Genomic DNA, 17,807 nt, shown 5'->3' on the forward strand with positions numbered 1-17,807 from the left:
TTGTCCTAAAATATAATCTATTGGTTCTGGGGAGAGAGTCTGTAATTGATTGAATAGCCTATAATGGAAGGTAATTGCCTAAATATTCTGGTACCAAGGAAAAGTCTACTATATCACTGACATCAGTACAGTGTATGCACCAATAATGTATCTCAGCCCTGGATTGCAGACTCTCTGTATTGGCCATTGAGAGGCTTTGAAGCCACCAGGCGGCCATATTGGCACTCCCCAGTGGGAGTGGTCCTCCATAGGAATGAATGGAATTCTACAGTATTTCAATTCAATGTTTCAAGGAAAAAATTGCATGTATTTAAGTTTTTTTCTTGTAGTGTGGACAGTACCAGTACTTTAAAAAAAAAACTTTATGGAAATGCTTTAATATTTTTTTTACATTTTGTATTTTTATGTTTAGCTCACATATTATTTAAAAGTATGCATGAAGGTGTCTGTAATAGAATAAACATGTCACAAACGAATGTAGACATTAATACATGCATTTCTATAGCTACCAAAATACATTTTTTTACAACGGAGAAGGAATACCAAGATGGCTTCAATAAAGCGCTCCCTGTTAGGCATCCAGAGTTTATACACAACATTGGAATGCACATCGCACACATTCAGTGGCAACATTTGACATCAGCCGCTGCTCATGTTAACATTTTACGTCAACTACAGTTGCGTTGTTGCCGCTCAGTGAGTCTGCGGGAGATAGGGGTCGTCTCCGGGGCAGGGCGCTCAGTGAGTCTGCGGGAGATAGGGGTCGTCTCCGGGGCAGGGCGTCACTGGCTGAGACTTGCAGATCTTCAACAGAACGTGAAGTTATCTAGAAAGTTGCTCAATTTACTACTATCTAATTATTGAACATGGGGAAGCTGGTTGTCATATCACTTTTTGTTGCTGCTTTATCAGCATTTGTTGGAGAGAGAGTTATTAACTTAAGGTAGGCGGTGTTTATGTAGTTGTAGCTTTTTTAGCTGTAATATAATTGCATGCTAACGTTAGCTGTTATAGTAGCTAGCTAGCCAATTTAGTATTTTTGCTAGCAACCTCAAAAAGTTGTTTTGTTGACAACAAGCAATATAAGCAAACTAACCTGTTTTTCTATTTAGATTTCCTTTATTAGCCAGTGCTTTATTACTGAGTAATAATGGTTTGGGTTCTTCTCACTTTTCTGAATGTATAAATTGAGAGATTGAGGGTCACTACATGTTGTTGACAAACAGCAATGCTGTGTGCCAAGCATGGCCTTTTCTGTCAGCCTATGAAGACATACATCTGATCTCAATGCTCAAGTTACAGTAGTCTGAGGCTATACAAGATGTGATAGCTGACTAGGCTATATTTATGATTGTTTGTACATAGACACATAAAAATGCCCTAAGTCATAACTACAGTGTTGAAATTGCAGTGTTATTCTGGAGTTTGAACCATTTGAAGGGATGTAACTATGAACCTTATTTTACATTGCAGGAGAAGGACTCTTGCTTCCAGAAAGCTTGTCCAAACTCACCTCCCAAACTGCCATCCAATCAAAAGCCTTGGTGCGTACAGTACACATATGTACAGGACATTGGGAACTTTAACAGTGCTGGCATGGATATAAAAGGCATGCCTTTCCATAAACTCTATGCCACATGTTCAATGGTATTAAATGAAGTAACTGTACAACGTTATTTGCCTGTAAAGCCATATCTGAACACATGTGATTTGATTTCTGACAGAGTACGGATCAGAGGACCTCACAATACTTCCCAATGGACTTGCTATTATTAGCACTGTGAGTTACAACATTGACTTGACCCTATATGAAACACGCAACATAAAAAATATAGTCTCAAACAAATGTATTAGGCTATCTATTAACATATCCTAATATTAATCTTAATATTATTGGAATTAATAGGGCTTGAAGGATCCAGTATTGCCATCCTATTCAGATGCCCCTGGAAAGATGTACACCCTTGATATGAGTGAAGATTCTAGGATGAAACCAGTGGAGCTCCGCATGGGGAGAGGCTTTGACCTGGAATCCTTCAATCCTCATGGGATCAGTGTATACACAGATGAGACGGGTAAATAAAACCCAGAAGCTGTGTCACAAATGGCACCCTATTCCCTAAATGGCACACTATTCCCTACAGGGCGCTGGTCAAAAGTAGTGCGCTATATAGGGAATAGGGTGCCATTTTGGGACGCAAACAGATTTGGAATGCTTCTGCTGCTCTTCCCACTCTTCTCTTATGTGAAAAGAGAACTGTCAAAAACACAAGACGGATCAATTGATTGAGCTGAATGTTTTCTCCACTTTCCAGATAATTCAGTATACCTGTTTGTGGTCAATCACCCTCAACAAAAAACCCAAGTGGAGATCTTTCTTTTTGTTGAGGAGGACCACTCCCTTGTCTATGTGAAAACCATAAAGCATGAATTCCTTCACAGGTATGCAAGAGCTAAAGTCACGTCATTGCTTCAAACCAATTTGGTTTATTACCTAGATTGTCGGTAGAGTTTCATATTACAGCAGTGCTAAAAGTGTTAATTACATGGTAACAACATGGAAATGTAGCCTATCCTCTTAAACTTGGCTACTCTCAAGACTGGAGAGTTTGGAGAAATTAGGGACATTTGAACTGAGCACCAACTAGTGCTCATTTTTGTTTTGTAATGTTGTTATGCATCCAACAGTTCTTTAATATGCCATTTAGAGTAAATCGTGTTTTAAGTTGATCTGTGGTTTTCTCTTAGTGTGAATGACATTGTGGCTGTAGGAGTGGAGAGCTTCTATGCCACCAACGATCACTATTTCGGTGGAGGTACTCTGAATACCCTGGAGATACTTCTGGCTCAGCCCTGGTCTAACGTTGTGTATTACAGCCCTGAAGAGGTCAAAGTAGTGGCTGAGGGATTCTACATGGCCAATGGCATCAACATCTCACCTGACAAAAGGTACAATAATTGGATGAATAATGTATTCAACCTCTATAGCGCTATTCAAGTATTCAGTCCCGTGTAGCTCAGTTGGTAGAGCATGGCGCCAGGGTTGTGGGTTCGATTCCCACGAGTGACCTGTATGTTCACTAATCCTGTCCATATGGGCAGTCAAACCTGTTAAGTGTTTGATTATAGAGTGGATATCACATGTTGACATGATGAGACCTGTTGGTGTAACTAACTAGCGACGTAACATATATGTAACATATAACTATTTATGCTTTCATGTAGGCACATATATGTGGCAGACTTATTTGACCACAACATACATGTTTTGGAGCGACTGGAAAGCAATGGTTTGGCCCCAGTGAAGGTAAAATATAAGAAATGGCAGATTTGTTTTACATCTGGTAAGTAGTCAAATGGACTATTGAAACATGCTGCTTTGTCGAAAGCCTTCTAAATCTGATGTGTTTATTCTCTCCCATTGCTTGTGTATCTGAATCCAGAATAGGCTCTTTAAAACTCATTTCATGATATTATTATTTTAAAAAGCATGAGCTGGCGCACACCCAAAGAAATTGATTTAGTGTAGAGGTGCTGACTAATAGCGAATAAACTATAAGTCTAAAAATAAAAAGAGTCGCACACCGAATATATATAAACTCCCAGTAATTTATTGGGTAAAAAAACAAAGTTTCAGCATTCACTGTGTCCTGAAGAAGGCACCCTGAAGAAGGCACCCTCTGCTCTCAGGCACCCTGAAGAAGGCACCCTCTGCTCTCAGGCACCCTGAAGAAGGCACCCTCTGCTCTCAGGCACCCTGAAGAAGGCACCCTCTGCTCTCAGGCACCCTGAAGAAGGCACAGTGATGCCGAAACGTTGGGTGTTTTACCCAATAAATTACTGGGAGTTTATATATATATATATATATATATATATAAAAAAATAAAGAGAGTCACACACTCTATATATATATATATATATATATATATATATATATATATATATATATATATATATATAAATATATATATATATATATATATATAGAGTGTGTGACTCTCTTTATTTTTATAGCTTAAGTGATATTATTCTTTGTCAGCAGGTCGTGGAAGTGGGCTCTCTTGTTGACAACATTTATGTTGACCCTGAGACTGGCGACTTGTGGATAGGTTGTCACCCTAATGGCTGGAAACTATTTCAAAATGATCCTGAGGATCTACCTGGATCTGAGGTTCGTACACCTGCCGTGTGCTATTGAAAATTCCTGAGTGAACTGCTTTCTGGGTCATATACCAGCAGTGTATCTCTATACTATACACCAACATTGTTTTCACATGTTCACGCCTCTACTATGCTATAGGTAAAAGCTGCTGGACTACAGTACATTCCAACTACTGTACGAGAGGAAACACACCAGAGCAATGGACTTAGAGTGGACTTAGAGTTAACTTAGAGTGGACTTAGAGTGGACATGGACTGGACTTAAAGTGGTCTTAGAGTGGTCTTGGAGTGGACTTAGAGTTAACTTAGAGTGGACTTAGAGTGGACATGGACTGGACTTAAAGTGGTCTTAGAGTGGTCTTAGAGCGGACTTAGAGTGGACATGGACTGGACTTAAAGTGGTCTAAGAGTGGACTTGGGGTGGATTTGGAGTGGACTTAGAGTGTACTCAGGGTGTACTCAGAATGAACTTAGAGTGGACTCGGAGTGGACTTGGAGTGGACTCAGGGTGGACATGGACTGGGCTTAAAGTGGACTTGGAGAGGACATGGACTGGGCTTAAAGTGGACTTGGAGTGTACTCAGAGTGGATTTAAAGTGGACTTGGGGTGGATTTCAAGTGGACTTGGAGTGGACATGGACTGGACTTAAAGTGGTCTTAGAGTGGACTTAGAGTGGACATGGAGTGAACTTTGGGTGGACTTGGAGTGGACTTACAGTGGTCTTAGAGTTGACTTAGAGGGGACTTAGAGTGGACTTGGGGTGGATTTGGAGTGGACATGGACTGGACTTAAAGTGGTCTTAGAGTGTTCTCAGAGTGGACTCGGAGTGGACTTGGACTGGACTTAAAGTGGTCTTAGAGTGGACTCGGAGTGGACTCGGAGTGGACTTGGAGTGGACTCAGAGTGGACTCAGAGTGGACATGGACTGGGCTTAAAGTGGACTTAGAGTGGACTTGGACTGGGCTTAAAGTGGACTTGGAGTGGACTTGGAGTGGACTCATAGTGGACATGGACTGGGCTTAAAGTGGACTTAGAGTGGACTTGGAGTGGACTTGGACTGGGCTTAAAGTGGACTTGGAGTGTACTCAGAGTGGACTCAGAGTGGACTCAGAGTGGACTTAAAGTGGACTTAGAGTGGACTCAGAGTGGACTTAAAGTGGACTTAGAGTGGACTTAGAGTAGACTTGGGGTGGACTTGGAGTGGACATGGAGTGAACTTGGGGTGGACTTGGAGTGGACTCAGAGTGGACAGTGGACTTAAAGTGGACTTGGAGTGGATTTAGACTGGACCTGGGGTGGACGTCTTTCTATTGCGTATGCCCTATGTAATGCTCAGTGTCTGGTATACATCTACATTTCATGATATTGTTTTCACAGGTGATTCAGATTAAAGACATCCACTCTGAGAAGCCAGTGGTGACCCAGGTGTATGCTGATGACGGCAGTGTGCTCATAGGATCCTCTGTAGCAGCTCCCTACGGAGGAAAGCTTCTCATTGGAACAATCTACCAGAAAGCCTTGGTCTGTGATCTAGCCAAGGTAGACCAGTAGCCAATGCTCTATGTAGAAAACAGCCATCTGACGTGGGTTGTGGTCGGAAGAGTGCAAGTGTGCAACGTACTGAACATTGCAGATAGAAATAGATAGGTCATTTGAAATGCAAATGAAAGGCCAATATCTCACTTAGGAGTCTAGGTGCAATTCAGATTTTGGCCACTAGATGGCAGCAGTGTATGTGCAACATTTTAGACTGATCCAATGAACTGTTGCATTACTGTTCAAAATGTTGTTTCAAGTCTGCCCAAATGTGCAGAATTGGTCAACTGAAACATTTTCAAATACATAACTATAGAGAACATACAAAAATGATATGGTAATAAAAAATGTAAGTTTACACACTTCCAGGAATGTAATAAATTATGGATAATTAGCTTCCCTACAGAAGATACACTAACCTTCACACATCTAGATGTGTGAAGGTTTTTTAAATATAAAAATTGATTTTATCAAACAAAACTAAGCTACATTTTATCTCTGGGACCCTCAGGATGACAAATCAGAGCAAGATTACTGAATGTAAGAACATTATTTACCTTCAGAGGTGATTATATCAAACCAGTTGCTGTGATTCATTTTTTGTTGTTGTTGTGCATTCTCCTCAAACATTAGCATGGTATTTTCTCACTGTAATAGCTATTGTAAATTGGACAATGCAGTTAGATTAACAAGGATTTAAGCTTTCTGCCCATATAAGACATGTCTATGTCCTGGGAAATGTTCTTGTTACTTATGAAGAGGGTTAAACCAAGGCCTTATACCTTTTTAAGGGGTTAATAAATTATGTTATGATAAACTGAAAGGTCTCCTCTTCAGGAGACCTCTGTGTGTGTGTTAAAACCTGTTTTTGAGTGTTGTGACCTTCAGACACTATCAGAAGGCTTCTACGTTCAGACTCCTGTCTGGATCCCACCATGGTTGTCTGGTTTTCTGAGAACACAAGGCTGTCACAGACCTGATAAAACCAGCCACCTTTCAGAAGATGCTTACACTCGTTCACCTTGTTATGACCCTATACTTGTGACGAAAGGTCAAGTTTCGGTCAAACCCATTTCTGAGCTTCTAATTGCTGATAAGATGGTTACTGCTGTCAGGGGGAGGTTAGATTTATTAAAATGTTGTTACCAGGGAAACTCACGCAAGGATGACTGGGAGAGGCTATATGAGTTGCACGATGTCTTAGACATTTTGCAGAACTTGGGGAGAACTATCATGTACTGTTATACTGTACTCTGTACCAACTTCTGCCTACAATTGTATTACTAAAAGGAGTATTTTAATACTTAAACAAAGAGTCTGTGTTTCCTTTCCATTACTAATGTATGTTTGATAATTATATAGACCTGATCATTTGTTGAAGAAATTGACCAACACTTACAATGTCATGCTAATATCATTATCGCTCTTTATTTCAACCATCCCGTGGGGGGGATACCGATCCCATGGAGGCAGTGGTGGAAAAAGTATCCAATTGTCATACTTGAGTAAAAGTATAGATACATTAATAGAAAGTTACTCAAGTAAAAGTAAAAGTCACCCAGTAAAATACTACTTGAGTAAAAGTCTAAAAGTATTTGGTACTAAATATACTTAAGTATCCAAAGTAAATGTAATTGCAAAATTATACTTAAGTATCGAAAGTAGAAGTGTAAATCATTTCAAATTCCTTCTTTTAAGCAAAGCAGATGGCACCATTTTCTTGTTTTTAAAATGTATGGATAGCCAGGGGCACACTCCAACACTCAGACATCATTTACGAAAGATGCATTTGTGTTTAGTGAGTCCGCCAAATCAAATTTCAAATCAAATTTATTTTTATATAGCCCTTCGTACATCAGCTGATATTCTCAAAGTGCTATACAGAAACCCAGCCTAAAACCCCAAACAGCAAGCAAAGCATGTGAAAGAAGCACGGTGGCTAGGAAAAACTCCCTAGGAAAAACTCCCTAGAAAGGCCAAAAACCTAGGAAGAAACCTAGAGAGGAACCAGGCTATGAGGGGTGGCCAGTCCTCTTCTGGCTGTGCAGGGTGGATATTATAACAGAACATGGTCAAAATGTTAAAATGTTCATAAATGACCAGCATGGTCAAATAATAATAATCATAGTAGTTGTCGAGGGTGCAACAAGCACGTCCGGTGAACAGGTCAGGGTTCCATAGCCGCAGGCAGAACAGTTGAAACTGGAGCAGCAGCACGGCCAGGTGGACTGGGGACAGCAAGGAGTCATCATACCAGGTAGTCCTGAGGCATGGTCCTAGGGCTCAGGTCCTCCGAGAGAAAGACAGAAAGAGAGAAAGAGAGAATTAGAGAGAGCATATTTAAATACACACAGGACACCGGATAAGACAAGAGAAATACTCCAGATGTAACAGACTGATCCTAGCCCCCCGACACATAAACTACTGCAGCATAAATACTGGAGGCTGAGACAGGAGGGATCAGAAGACACTGTGGCCCCATCCGATGATACCCCCGGACAGGGCCAAACAGGCAGGATATAACCCCACCCACTTTGCCAAAGCACAGCCCCCACACCACTAGAGGGATGTCTCCAACCACCAACTTACCGTCCTAAGACAAGGCCGAGTATAGCCCACAACGATCTCCGCCATGGCACAACCCAAGGGGGGGGGGGGGGCGCCAACCCAGACAGGAAGACCACGTCAGTGACTCAACCCACTCAAGTGACGCACCCCTCCCATGGACGGCATGGAAGAACACCAGTAGGCCAGTGACTCAGCCTCTGTAAAAGGGTTAGAGGCAGAGAATCCCAGTGGAAAGAGGGGAACCGGCAAGGCAGAGACAGCAAGGGCGGTTCGTTGCTCCAGCCTTTCCGTTCACCTTCACACTCCTGGGCCAGACTATACTTAATCATAGGACCTACTGAAGAGATAAGTCTTCAGTAAAGACTTAAAAGTTGAGACTGAGTCTGCGTCTCTCACATTGGTAGGCAGACCATTCCATAAAAATGGAGCTCTATAGGAGAAAGCCCTACCTCCAGCCGTTTGCTTAGAAATTCTAGGGACAATTAGGAGGCCTGCGTCTTGTGACCGTAGCGTACGTGTAGGTATGTACGGCAGGACCAAATCGGAAAGATAGGTAGGAGCAAGCCCATGTAATGCTTTGTAGGTTAGCAGTAAAACCTTGAAATCAGCCCTTGCCTTAACAGGAAGCCAGTGTAGGGAGGCTAACACTGGAGTAATATGATCAAATTTTTTGGTTCTAGTCAGGATTCTAGCAGCCGTATTTAGCACTAACTGAAGTTTATTTAGTGCTTTATCCGGGTAGCCGGAAAGTAGAGCATTGCAGTAGTCCAGCCTAGAAGTAACAAAAGCATGGATTAATTTTTCTGCGTCATTTTTGGACAGAAAATTTCTGATTTTTGCAATGTTACGTAGATGGAAAAAAGCTGTCCTTGAAACAGTCTTGATATGTTCTTCAAAAGAGAGATCAGGGTCCAGAGTAACGCCGAGGTCCTTCACAGTTTTATTTGAGACGACTGTACAACCATCCAGATTAATTGTCAGATTCAACAGAAGATCTCTTTGTTTCTTGGGACCTAGAACAAGCATCTCTGTTTTGTCCGAGTTTAAAAGTAGAAAGTTTGCAGCCATCCACTTCTTTATGTCTGAAACACAGGCTTCTAGCGAGGGCAATTTTGGGGCTTCACCATGTTTCATTGAAATGTACAGCTGTGTGTCGTCTGCATAACAGTGAAATTTAACATTATGTTTTCGAATGACATCCCCAAGAGGTAAAATATATAGTGAAAACAATAGTGGTCCTAAAACGGAACCTTGAGGAACACCGAAATTTACAATTGATTTGTCAGAGGACAAACCATTCACAGAGACAAACTGATATCTTTCCGACAGATAAGATCTAAACCAGGCCAGAACTTGTCCATGTAGACCAATTTGGGTTTCCAATCTCTCCAAAAGAATGTGGTGATCGATGGTATCAAAAGCGGCACTAAGATCTAGGAGCACGAGGACAGATGCAGAGCCTCGGTCTGACGTCATTAAAAGGTCATTTACCACCTTCACAAATCAGAGGCAGAAGGGATGACCATGTGTTGTCTTGATAAGTGCGTGAATTGGTCATTTTCCTGTCCTGCTAAGCACTCAAAATGTAACTTTTGGGTGTCAGGTAAAATGTACTGAGTAAAAAGTACATTCTTTTCTTTAGGAATGTAGTGAAGTAAAAGTAAAGTTGTCAAAAAACGTAGTACTGTAAAGTATTTTTACTTAAGTACTTTATACCACTGCGTAGAGTTTAAAGTTATGTTTAAATTACAGGTACGTCTCACTGATTTGACATGGAAAACAAGTATTTTAAAAGCTTTTTTACCCTCTTTGTAAAGTGAACTAGAGTCAGTTGTGATATAACTGAATATTGTTTTCTTCACAAGTGTGTTAACTTCTTTACATTAAATGTGGGCTGCTAATTTGGCGTGCAAGTCTTAACTGTTGTTTAGTTGTCAACTCATTTGTCTTAAAAGCAGCAAACAATAGATGTGGACAATATCATCATCATGAACCCTGGGATCACAGTTTTGGGACTGCAGGTTTGACCTCCCTCTAGGAATTGCTGAACTACAGCGCGCCCCATGGTTCAACTGTGCAATTGCACTCTGCTTGTACACTGCACCCACATTTTGCACACTGCTTTCATAACCTTTGACCAAGGGAAAGAGTTTGTCTGCCATGAAGTGGGTGCTTGTAACCATCTGCATTGCTGCCTTGGCAGCTCTTTTGGGGCAAAGACTTCTTCAATTGAGGTAGGCTGCATGGTTGCTGAACATTTTAACATTATAGGGCATGTGTATCTTCTTTGGAATGTCTTCTTTGGAATCATGCTACATTTCCCTGATCAGAGTTTACAATATTGACATTGTCAACAGAGGCCTCAGACATTAAAAGTGATATTTGAAAAATAGGCTTTTAGCAACTTTGAAGTGAACTACTTTAGGTGAATTGAGCAGTGGTGTGACAGTGTTAAAAGCTGAATTCAGAATGATCTGTGTTGCTTTTGCTTTCACTCCAAAGTAATATTAACCGGGTTCTATTTGCAGTGAAATAGCCCTTGCCAACAGAGAAGTGCCTGTAAAACGCCTCCCCAACTGTCACCTATTAAAGAATATAGGTATGTCTGAACCAGTCCATTAAATTGTAATCATACATTGACATTATAACAGTTCATGCTTTAATTAATACATATAGTATAGTTCTTCTGTGTTTCACATCGGTGTGAGATAGATACTAATGTAATGTTGAAATAGCCTGTTCTACTTTGAGCCTATTCCAGTTATTCCAGTAGGCTCAAAATAATGAGTCTTCTCAGTATATGTGATGAGATCAGGCTGTATAACCGCTAGTTGGGCAAGTGTCAGGGCTGAAGTCCATTAGACTAATAGACCAAGTATCAACGTGTCCCAGCATGCTTTGTTTGGTGTCATAATGATGATGTTATGTTCAATGAAGGCCTTTGGCCTATGGGATAAAAAGAATAGGCTATTGCTAATGGTTTGTGGACAATCCTATATGTACAGAATATGGAGCAGAGGACTTAACCATACTTCGAGATGGACTGGCCATCATAAGCACCGTAAGTAATATCCATTGTCATGATGCGATCCTTAATGGCAAGCATATTCTGGTAAGGCACACTGAATAATTAAAATATTGTCCTCAATTCATAATATTACATGTTGAACATACCTCCCTCACACTGATGATAAAATAACTATTTTTACAGAATAAAACGACTGTTTTTAACAATACAATACATACACCCTGTTTGTATCCCAAATGGCACCCTATTCCCTACGTAGTGCACTAATTTGGTCAAAAGTAGTGCACTATATAGGGAATAGGGTGCCGTTTAGGACTTAACATTGTCACGCATGTCAAATCAAATCAAATTCAAATCAAATTTATTTTTATATAGCCCTTCGTACATCAGCTGATATTCTCAAAGTGCTGTACAGAAACCCAGCCTAAAACCCCAAACAGCAAGCAAAGCATGTGAAAGAAGCACGGTGGCTAGGAAAAACTCCCTAGGAAAAACTCCCTAGAAAGGCCAAAAACCTAGGAAGAAACCTAGAGAGGAACCAGGCTATGAGGGGTGGCCAGTCCTCTTCTGGCTGTGCAGGGTGGATATTATAACAGAACATGGTCAAGATGTTAAAATGTTCATAAATGACCAGCATGGTCAAATAATAATAATCATAGTAGTTGTCGAGGGTGCAACAAGCACGTCCGGTGAACAGGTCAGGGTTCCATAGCCGCAGGCAGAACAGTTGAAACTGGAGCAGCAGCACGGCCAGGTGGACTGGGGACAGCAAGGAGTCATCATACCAGGCAGCCTGAGGCATGGTCCTAGGGCCCAGGTCCTCCGAGAGAAAGACAGAAAAAGAGAAAGAGAGAATTAGAGAGAGCATATTTAAATTCACACAGGACACCGGATAAGACAAGAGAAATACTCCAGATGTAACAGACTGACCCTAGCCCCCCGACACATAAACTACTGCAGCATAAATACTGGAGGCTGAGACAGGAGGGATCAGAAGACACTGTGGCCCCATCCGATGATACCCCCGGACAGGGCCAAACAGGCAGGATATAACCCCACCCACTTTGCCAAAGCACAGCCCCCACACCACTAGAGGGATGTCTCCAACCACCAACTTACCGTCCTAAGACAAGGCAGAGTATAGCCCACAACGATCTCCGCCATGGCACAACCCAAGGGGGGGGCGCCAACCCAGACAGGAAGACCACGTCAGTGACTCAACCCACTCAAGTGACACACCCCTCCCATGGACGGCATGGAAGAACACCAGTAGGCCAGTGACCCCTGTAAAAGGGTTAGAGGCAGAGAATCCCAGTGGAAAGAGGGGAACCAGCAAGGCAGAGACAGCAAGGGCGGTTCGTTGCTCCAGCCTTTCCGTTCACCTTCACACTCCTGGGCCAGGCTATACTTAATCATAGGACCTACTGAAGAGATAAGTCTTCAGTAAAGACTTAAAGGTTGAGACTGAGTCTGCGTCTCTCACATTGGTAGGCAGACCATTCCATAAAAATGGAGCTCTATAGGAGAAAGCCCTACCTCCAGCCGTTTGCTTAGAAATTCTAGGGACAATTAGGAGGCCTGCGTCTTGTGACCGTAGCGTACGTGTAGGTATGTACGGCAGGACCAAATCGGAAAGATAGGTAGGAGCAAGCCCATGTAATGCTTTGTAGGTTAGCAGTAAAACCTTGAAATCAGCCCTTGCCTTAACAGGAAGCCAGTGTAGGGAGGCTAGCACTGGAGTAATATGATCAAATTTTTTGGTTCTAGTCAGGATTCTAGCAGCCGTATTTAGCACTAACTGAAGTTTATTTAGTGCTTTATCCGGGTAGCCGGAAAGTAGAGCATTGCAGTAGTCCAGCCTAGAAGTAACAAAAGCATGGATTAATTTTTCTGCGTCATTTTTGGACAGAAAATTTCTGATTTTTGCAATGTTACGTAGATGGAAAAAAGCTGTCCTTGAAACAGTCTTGATATGTTCTTCAAAAGAGAGATCAGGGTCCAGAGTAACGCCGAGGTCCTTCACAGTTTTATTTGAGACGACTGTACAACCATCCAGATTAATTGTCAGATTCAACAGAAGATCTCTTTGTTTCTTGGGACCTAGAACAAGCATCTTTGTTTTGTCCGAGTTTAAAAGTAGAAAGTTTGCAGCCATCCACTTCTTTATGTCTGAAACACAGGCTTCTAGCGAGGGCAATTTTGGGGCTTCACCATGTTTCATTGAAATGTACAGCTGTACGCATGTCAAATCATTACCCCCCCACCCAGGGCTTGAAATATCCTGGAATGCCCTCGTTCTCTGATGACCCAGGGAAGATCTATACCCTGGACCTGTTGGACCCCAGACTGATCCCTGTGGAACTGACAATCAAAGGAGACCTGGACCGGGACTCCTTCAACCCCCATGGAATCAGTGTCTACATTGACGAGACAGGTGAAGTATGGGATATTTAGCTCTCACATATGAAATTAGTTTGTTTCAAAAACAGGACAGGGAGTAGTACAGTACAATATACAGTACCAGTCAAAAGTTTGGACACACCTGCTCATTCAAGGGTTTTTCTGAATGTTTGACTATTTTCTACATTGTAGAGTAATAGCGAAGACATCACAACTATGAAATAACACATATGGAATCATGAGGAAACCAATTTTTTTTTAAACAAATCAAAATATATTTTTGATTCTTCAAATTAGCCACCCTTTGCCTTGACGACAGCTTTGCACACTCTTGGCATAAAGAAAAACCCTTGAATGAGTAGGTGTGTCCAAACATTTGACTCGTACTGTATAGCAAAACAGTACAGTATACAGTAAAACAATAGTGTACAGTATACAGTAAAACAATACAGTACAACAGCACAGTATACAGTAAAACAATACAGTATACAGTACAGTATACAGTAAAACAATACAGTATACAATAAAACATCTGTCAGCAATTATTCTAGTTACTCAAGTCAGAAATCGCAGCAAATCTCTCCATTCCAGACCAGATTATCCCAAATTGGGAACACCCTTCAGACCATTGTCTATGGAATTATGAACACTACTGTGTGTGTGTGTGTGTGTGTGTGTGTGTGTGTGTGTGTGTGTGTGTCTTCCCTGTCAAGCAATAGAGAGCCTTAGACACCAGAGGGGACAGTAGAGACCATATTTTTCACTGCTGAACTCCCATCTCCTTCCAGATAAAACCATTCATCTGTTTGTTGTCAATCATCCTCAACATTACACCAGCCAGGTAGAGATCTTTCTATTTGTCGAAGAGGACAACACCATTGTGCACCTGAAAACTATAAAGCATGATCTCCTTCATAGGTAGGTGTGAGATGTTTACATTTACATGATGTGGATGAACCACATTGGCTATGTACTGTACAGTATGACCAGTGAGAGTTCCACAGTGGTGTTTTTCTGCTTGGCTAACTCTGTATGTTTTTGCCCTTTACTCTCTCAGTGTGAATGACATTGTGGCTGTGGGAGTGGAGAGCTTCTATGCCACCAACGATCACTCCTATCCCAGTGAAGCGCTACACATGCTGGCTGTCTTCTTGGGTCTACCCTGGGCTGATGTGGTTTACTACAGCCCTGGAGGAGTGAAGGCAGTGGGCGATGGCTTCCTATCTGCAAACGGCATCAACATGTCACCCGACAAAAGGTGCCTTCTTTGTTTCCACAATTGTAGTAAAGTCTACACAATTGAAAATCGAACCGTTTAGAATGTACAAATCTGTTGTGCTCTTTGAAAGTGTGTTATGCAGTAAAACAATAAATGTGCTTTTCCCCCCAGGTATCTATACGTGTCCGCTATTTTGGACCATGAGATTGCTGTTTTTGAGATAAAGAAAAACAAAGACTTGGTACATGTCAAGGTAAAACTTTTTCACTACATCAAATATGAACGCAAACTTCTTTACGGGCACAATATTATATTTTGTATTGTTTCTAGAGATGGTTCAACTGCTGTATTACAATCAGCCATCACATTCCTATTGATGTCTGTCTCCAACCAGTCTGTAGCCGTTGGGTCTCTCTGTGACAACATCGAGGTGGACCATGTAACAGGTGACATATGGCTGGGTTGTCACCCTAATGGAGTAAAGGTAGCAGCATGTGACCCTGAGGATCCACCTGGATCGGAGGTTAGTGCCTCATTTACCATGTCCTCTAGTTGTATTATATTATAGGAATAAATTCACTCTGATCTCAGTTCCAAATGGCACCCTATTCCCTATAGCAGTGGTTCCTAAATCTTTTTATAGTCCCGTACCCCTTCAAACATTCAACCTCCAGCTGCGTACCCCCTCTAGCACCAGGGTCAGCACACTCTCAAATGTTGTTTTTTTGCCATCATTGTAAACCTGCCACACACACACTATACAATACATTTATTAAACATAAGAATGAGTGTGAGTTTTTGTCACAACGCGGCTCGTGGGAAGTGACAAAGAGCTCTTATAGGACCAGGGCAGAAATAACAATATAATCAATAATTTTGCTCTTTATTTAACCATCTTAGATATAAAACCTTATTTGTTCATTGAAAATTGTGAATGACTCACCACAGGTTAATGAGAAGGGTGTGCTTGAAAGGATGCACATAACTCTGCAATGTTGGGATGTATTGGAGAGAGTCTCAGTCGTAAATAATTTTCGACACAGTCTGTGCCTGTATTTAGTTTTCATGCTAGCGAGGGCTGAGAATCCACTCTCACATAGGTATGTGGTTGCAAAGGGCATCAGTGTCTTAACAGCGCGATTTGGCAAGGCAGGATACTCTGAGCCCAGCCCAATCCAGAAATCTGGCAGTGGCTTCTGATTAAATACAATTTTCACAGAACCGCTTATTACAATTTTGATGAAGCTCTCTTGTTCAGATATCAGTAAGTGAACTGGAGGCAGGGCATGAAAGGGATAACGAATCCAGTTGTTTGTGTCATCCGTTTCTGGAATGTATCTGCGTAATTGCGCACCCAGCTCACTCAGGTGCTTCACTATATCACATTTGAAATTGTCCGTAAGCTTGAGTTCATTTGCACACAAAAAAATCATAGAATAATGGAAAGACCTGTGTGTTGTCCTTGTTAATACAGACAGAGAAGAGCTCCAACTTCTTAATCATAGCCTCAATTTTGTCCAACACACTGAATATAGTTGCGGAGAAAGAAAAGAAACATCACCCAGATAGGCCAGTCGTGTGAGAAACTCATCAGACAAGTGAAAATTATGGTCACTAAAGAAAACTTGTCAATACTTTGCCCCTTGATAACCAGCGCACTTCTGTATGTTGTAAAAGTGTTACATGGTCGCTGCCCATATCATTGCATAGTGCAGAAAATACACAAGAGTTCAGGGACCTTGCTTTAACAAAGTTAACCATTTTCACTGTAGTGTCCAAAACGTCTTTCAAGCTGTCAGGCATTCCCTTGGCAGCAAGAGCCTCTCGGTGGATGCTGCAGTGTACCCAAGTGGCGTCGGGAGCAACTGCTTGCACACATGTTATCACTCCACTATGTCTCCCGGTCATGGCTTTTGCGCCATCAGTACAGATACCAACATGAGTAGCAGATACATTTGGCTACATACGGACCGTTAGTGGAATCCCCGCGAGAGAACAACGGTGAAAGTGATTGGATGTTAATTATTTGACTAGGCTACCTGTATTTGACATTGTGTTGTTGTTTCGCTGAACACCAGATGGTTTAATTTGACCCCAGTTTGGGAATACCTGCCCTGTAGAGTATACTCCCTATGGGCCTTGGTCAAAAGTAGCGTAGTGCACTGTATAAGGAATAGACTGCCATTTGGGACACAGCCCATGTACCAAAAGCTTTAATTGGTTTTCTTTATCATAATTTGTTTTATAGGTCATTAGGATTCGGGACATCCACTATGAGAAGCCAGTTGTGACCCAGGTGTATGCTGATGATGGCAGTGTGCTCCTAGGATCCTCTGTAGCAGCTCCCTATGAAGGAAAGCTTCTCATAGGAACAGTCTACCACAAAGCCTTGGTCTGTGATCTGAAGTAGCCAATGATTCCTTTCAGACTTCTGATTTCCAAAGTCTGTGTGTGTATATATAGATGCAGTAATGACACTCAAACTGTATTGTGCTCAAAGTCTGTGCTGTTTCTGTATAGTACATCTTGTCTGGTATAGTATGATTGAAAAGTATAAATATTCCACATGGTTGCCACAATATAACACTGCAATTGCTGTGATGCATGGCATGTGTTATTATGTTAAACGATAAGAGGCCGTCTGCGCTCTTAAGTTCCTTAGTACTCAATAGTGTCTGTTCCGGGTGCGTAGGAATCAAAATAACAATACTGGAAAAGATGAAAGACCTGCACACTGTCAAAAAAATGAATCAATCCAAAACTGAGGCTTGATGTGTTATTATGTTTACATGTATCTTGATGGACTATTTGTATTGATTAAACAGTTATATTCCATTCTCTGACATTGACAAATTGTTGATAATTGATCTTTGGGGGATTTTTTTTGTGTGTGT

General features: G+C 41.6%; 2 protein-coding genes across 3 annotated transcripts; both read left to right on the plus strand.

The window, feature by feature from the left end:
- The first annotated feature begins 538 nt into the window (after nucleotides 1-538).
- Nucleotides 539-7,011, plus strand: LOC123727864 (serum paraoxonase/arylesterase 2). Of its 2 annotated transcripts, none has more exons than XM_082975758.1 (9): nucleotides 539-943; nucleotides 1,474-1,544; nucleotides 1,725-1,780; nucleotides 1,907-2,075; nucleotides 2,316-2,442; nucleotides 2,749-2,949; nucleotides 3,226-3,307; nucleotides 4,040-4,171; nucleotides 5,540-7,011. In XM_082975758.1, the coding sequence occupies exons 1-9, from the start codon at nucleotides 867-869 to the stop codon at nucleotides 5,711-5,713; spliced, it is 1,089 nt and encodes a 362-aa protein (XP_082831884.1). In that variant the 5' UTR covers nucleotides 539-866; the 3' UTR covers nucleotides 5,714-7,011. The 2 variants fall into 2 exon arrangements, with proteins under 2 accessions (XP_082831884.1, XP_082831885.1); XM_082975759.1 differs by having other exon boundaries at nucleotides 541-943; nucleotides 4,043-4,171.
- Nucleotides 7,012-10,364: 3,353 nt separating this feature from the next.
- Nucleotides 10,365-17,756, plus strand: LOC106598067 (serum paraoxonase/arylesterase 2). Its single transcript, XM_045697593.2, has 9 exons — nucleotides 10,365-10,500; nucleotides 10,795-10,865; nucleotides 11,272-11,327; nucleotides 13,563-13,728; nucleotides 14,483-14,612; nucleotides 14,752-14,952; nucleotides 15,085-15,166; nucleotides 15,308-15,436; nucleotides 17,162-17,756. The coding sequence occupies exons 1-9, from the start codon at nucleotides 10,427-10,429 to the stop codon at nucleotides 17,321-17,323; spliced, it is 1,071 nt and encodes a 356-aa protein (XP_045553549.1). The 5' UTR covers nucleotides 10,365-10,426; the 3' UTR covers nucleotides 17,324-17,756.
- Nucleotides 17,757-17,807: the final 51 nt, after the last annotated feature.

Source organism: Salmo salar, chromosome 05 (genome assembly GCF_965601325.2).
Source record: "Salmo salar chromosome 05, fSalSal1, whole genome shotgun sequence".
NCBI lineage: Eukaryota > Metazoa > Chordata > Actinopteri > Salmoniformes > Salmonidae > Salmo > Salmo salar.

What these genes read in the sequence shown, in the direction of transcription:
- LOC123727864 (XM_082975758.1), top strand. Translation starts at nt 867, where the DNA reads ATGGGGAAGCTGGTTGTCATATCACTTTTTGTTGCTGCTTTATCAGCA. An exon ending in AAGCATGAATTCCTTCACAG is followed by an intron (nt 2,443 to 2,748) that starts GTATGCAAGAGC and finishes GTTTTCTCTTAG; the next exon opens with TGTGAATGACATTGTGGCTG. An exon ending in AGGATCTACCTGGATCTGAG is followed by an intron (nt 4,172 to 5,539) that starts GTTCGTACACCT and finishes TTGTTTTCACAG; the next exon opens with GTGATTCAGATTAAAGACAT.
- LOC106598067 (XM_045697593.2), top strand. Translation starts at nt 10,427, where the DNA reads ATGAAGTGGGTGCTTGTAACCATCTGCATTGCTGCCTTGGCAGCTCTT. An exon ending in AAGCATGATCTCCTTCATAG is followed by an intron (nt 14,613 to 14,751) that starts GTAGGTGTGAGA and finishes TTACTCTCTCAG; the next exon opens with TGTGAATGACATTGTGGCTG. An exon ending in AAGACTTGGTACATGTCAAG is followed by an intron (nt 15,167 to 15,307) that starts GTAAAACTTTTT and finishes GTCTCCAACCAG; the next exon opens with TCTGTAGCCGTTGGGTCTCT.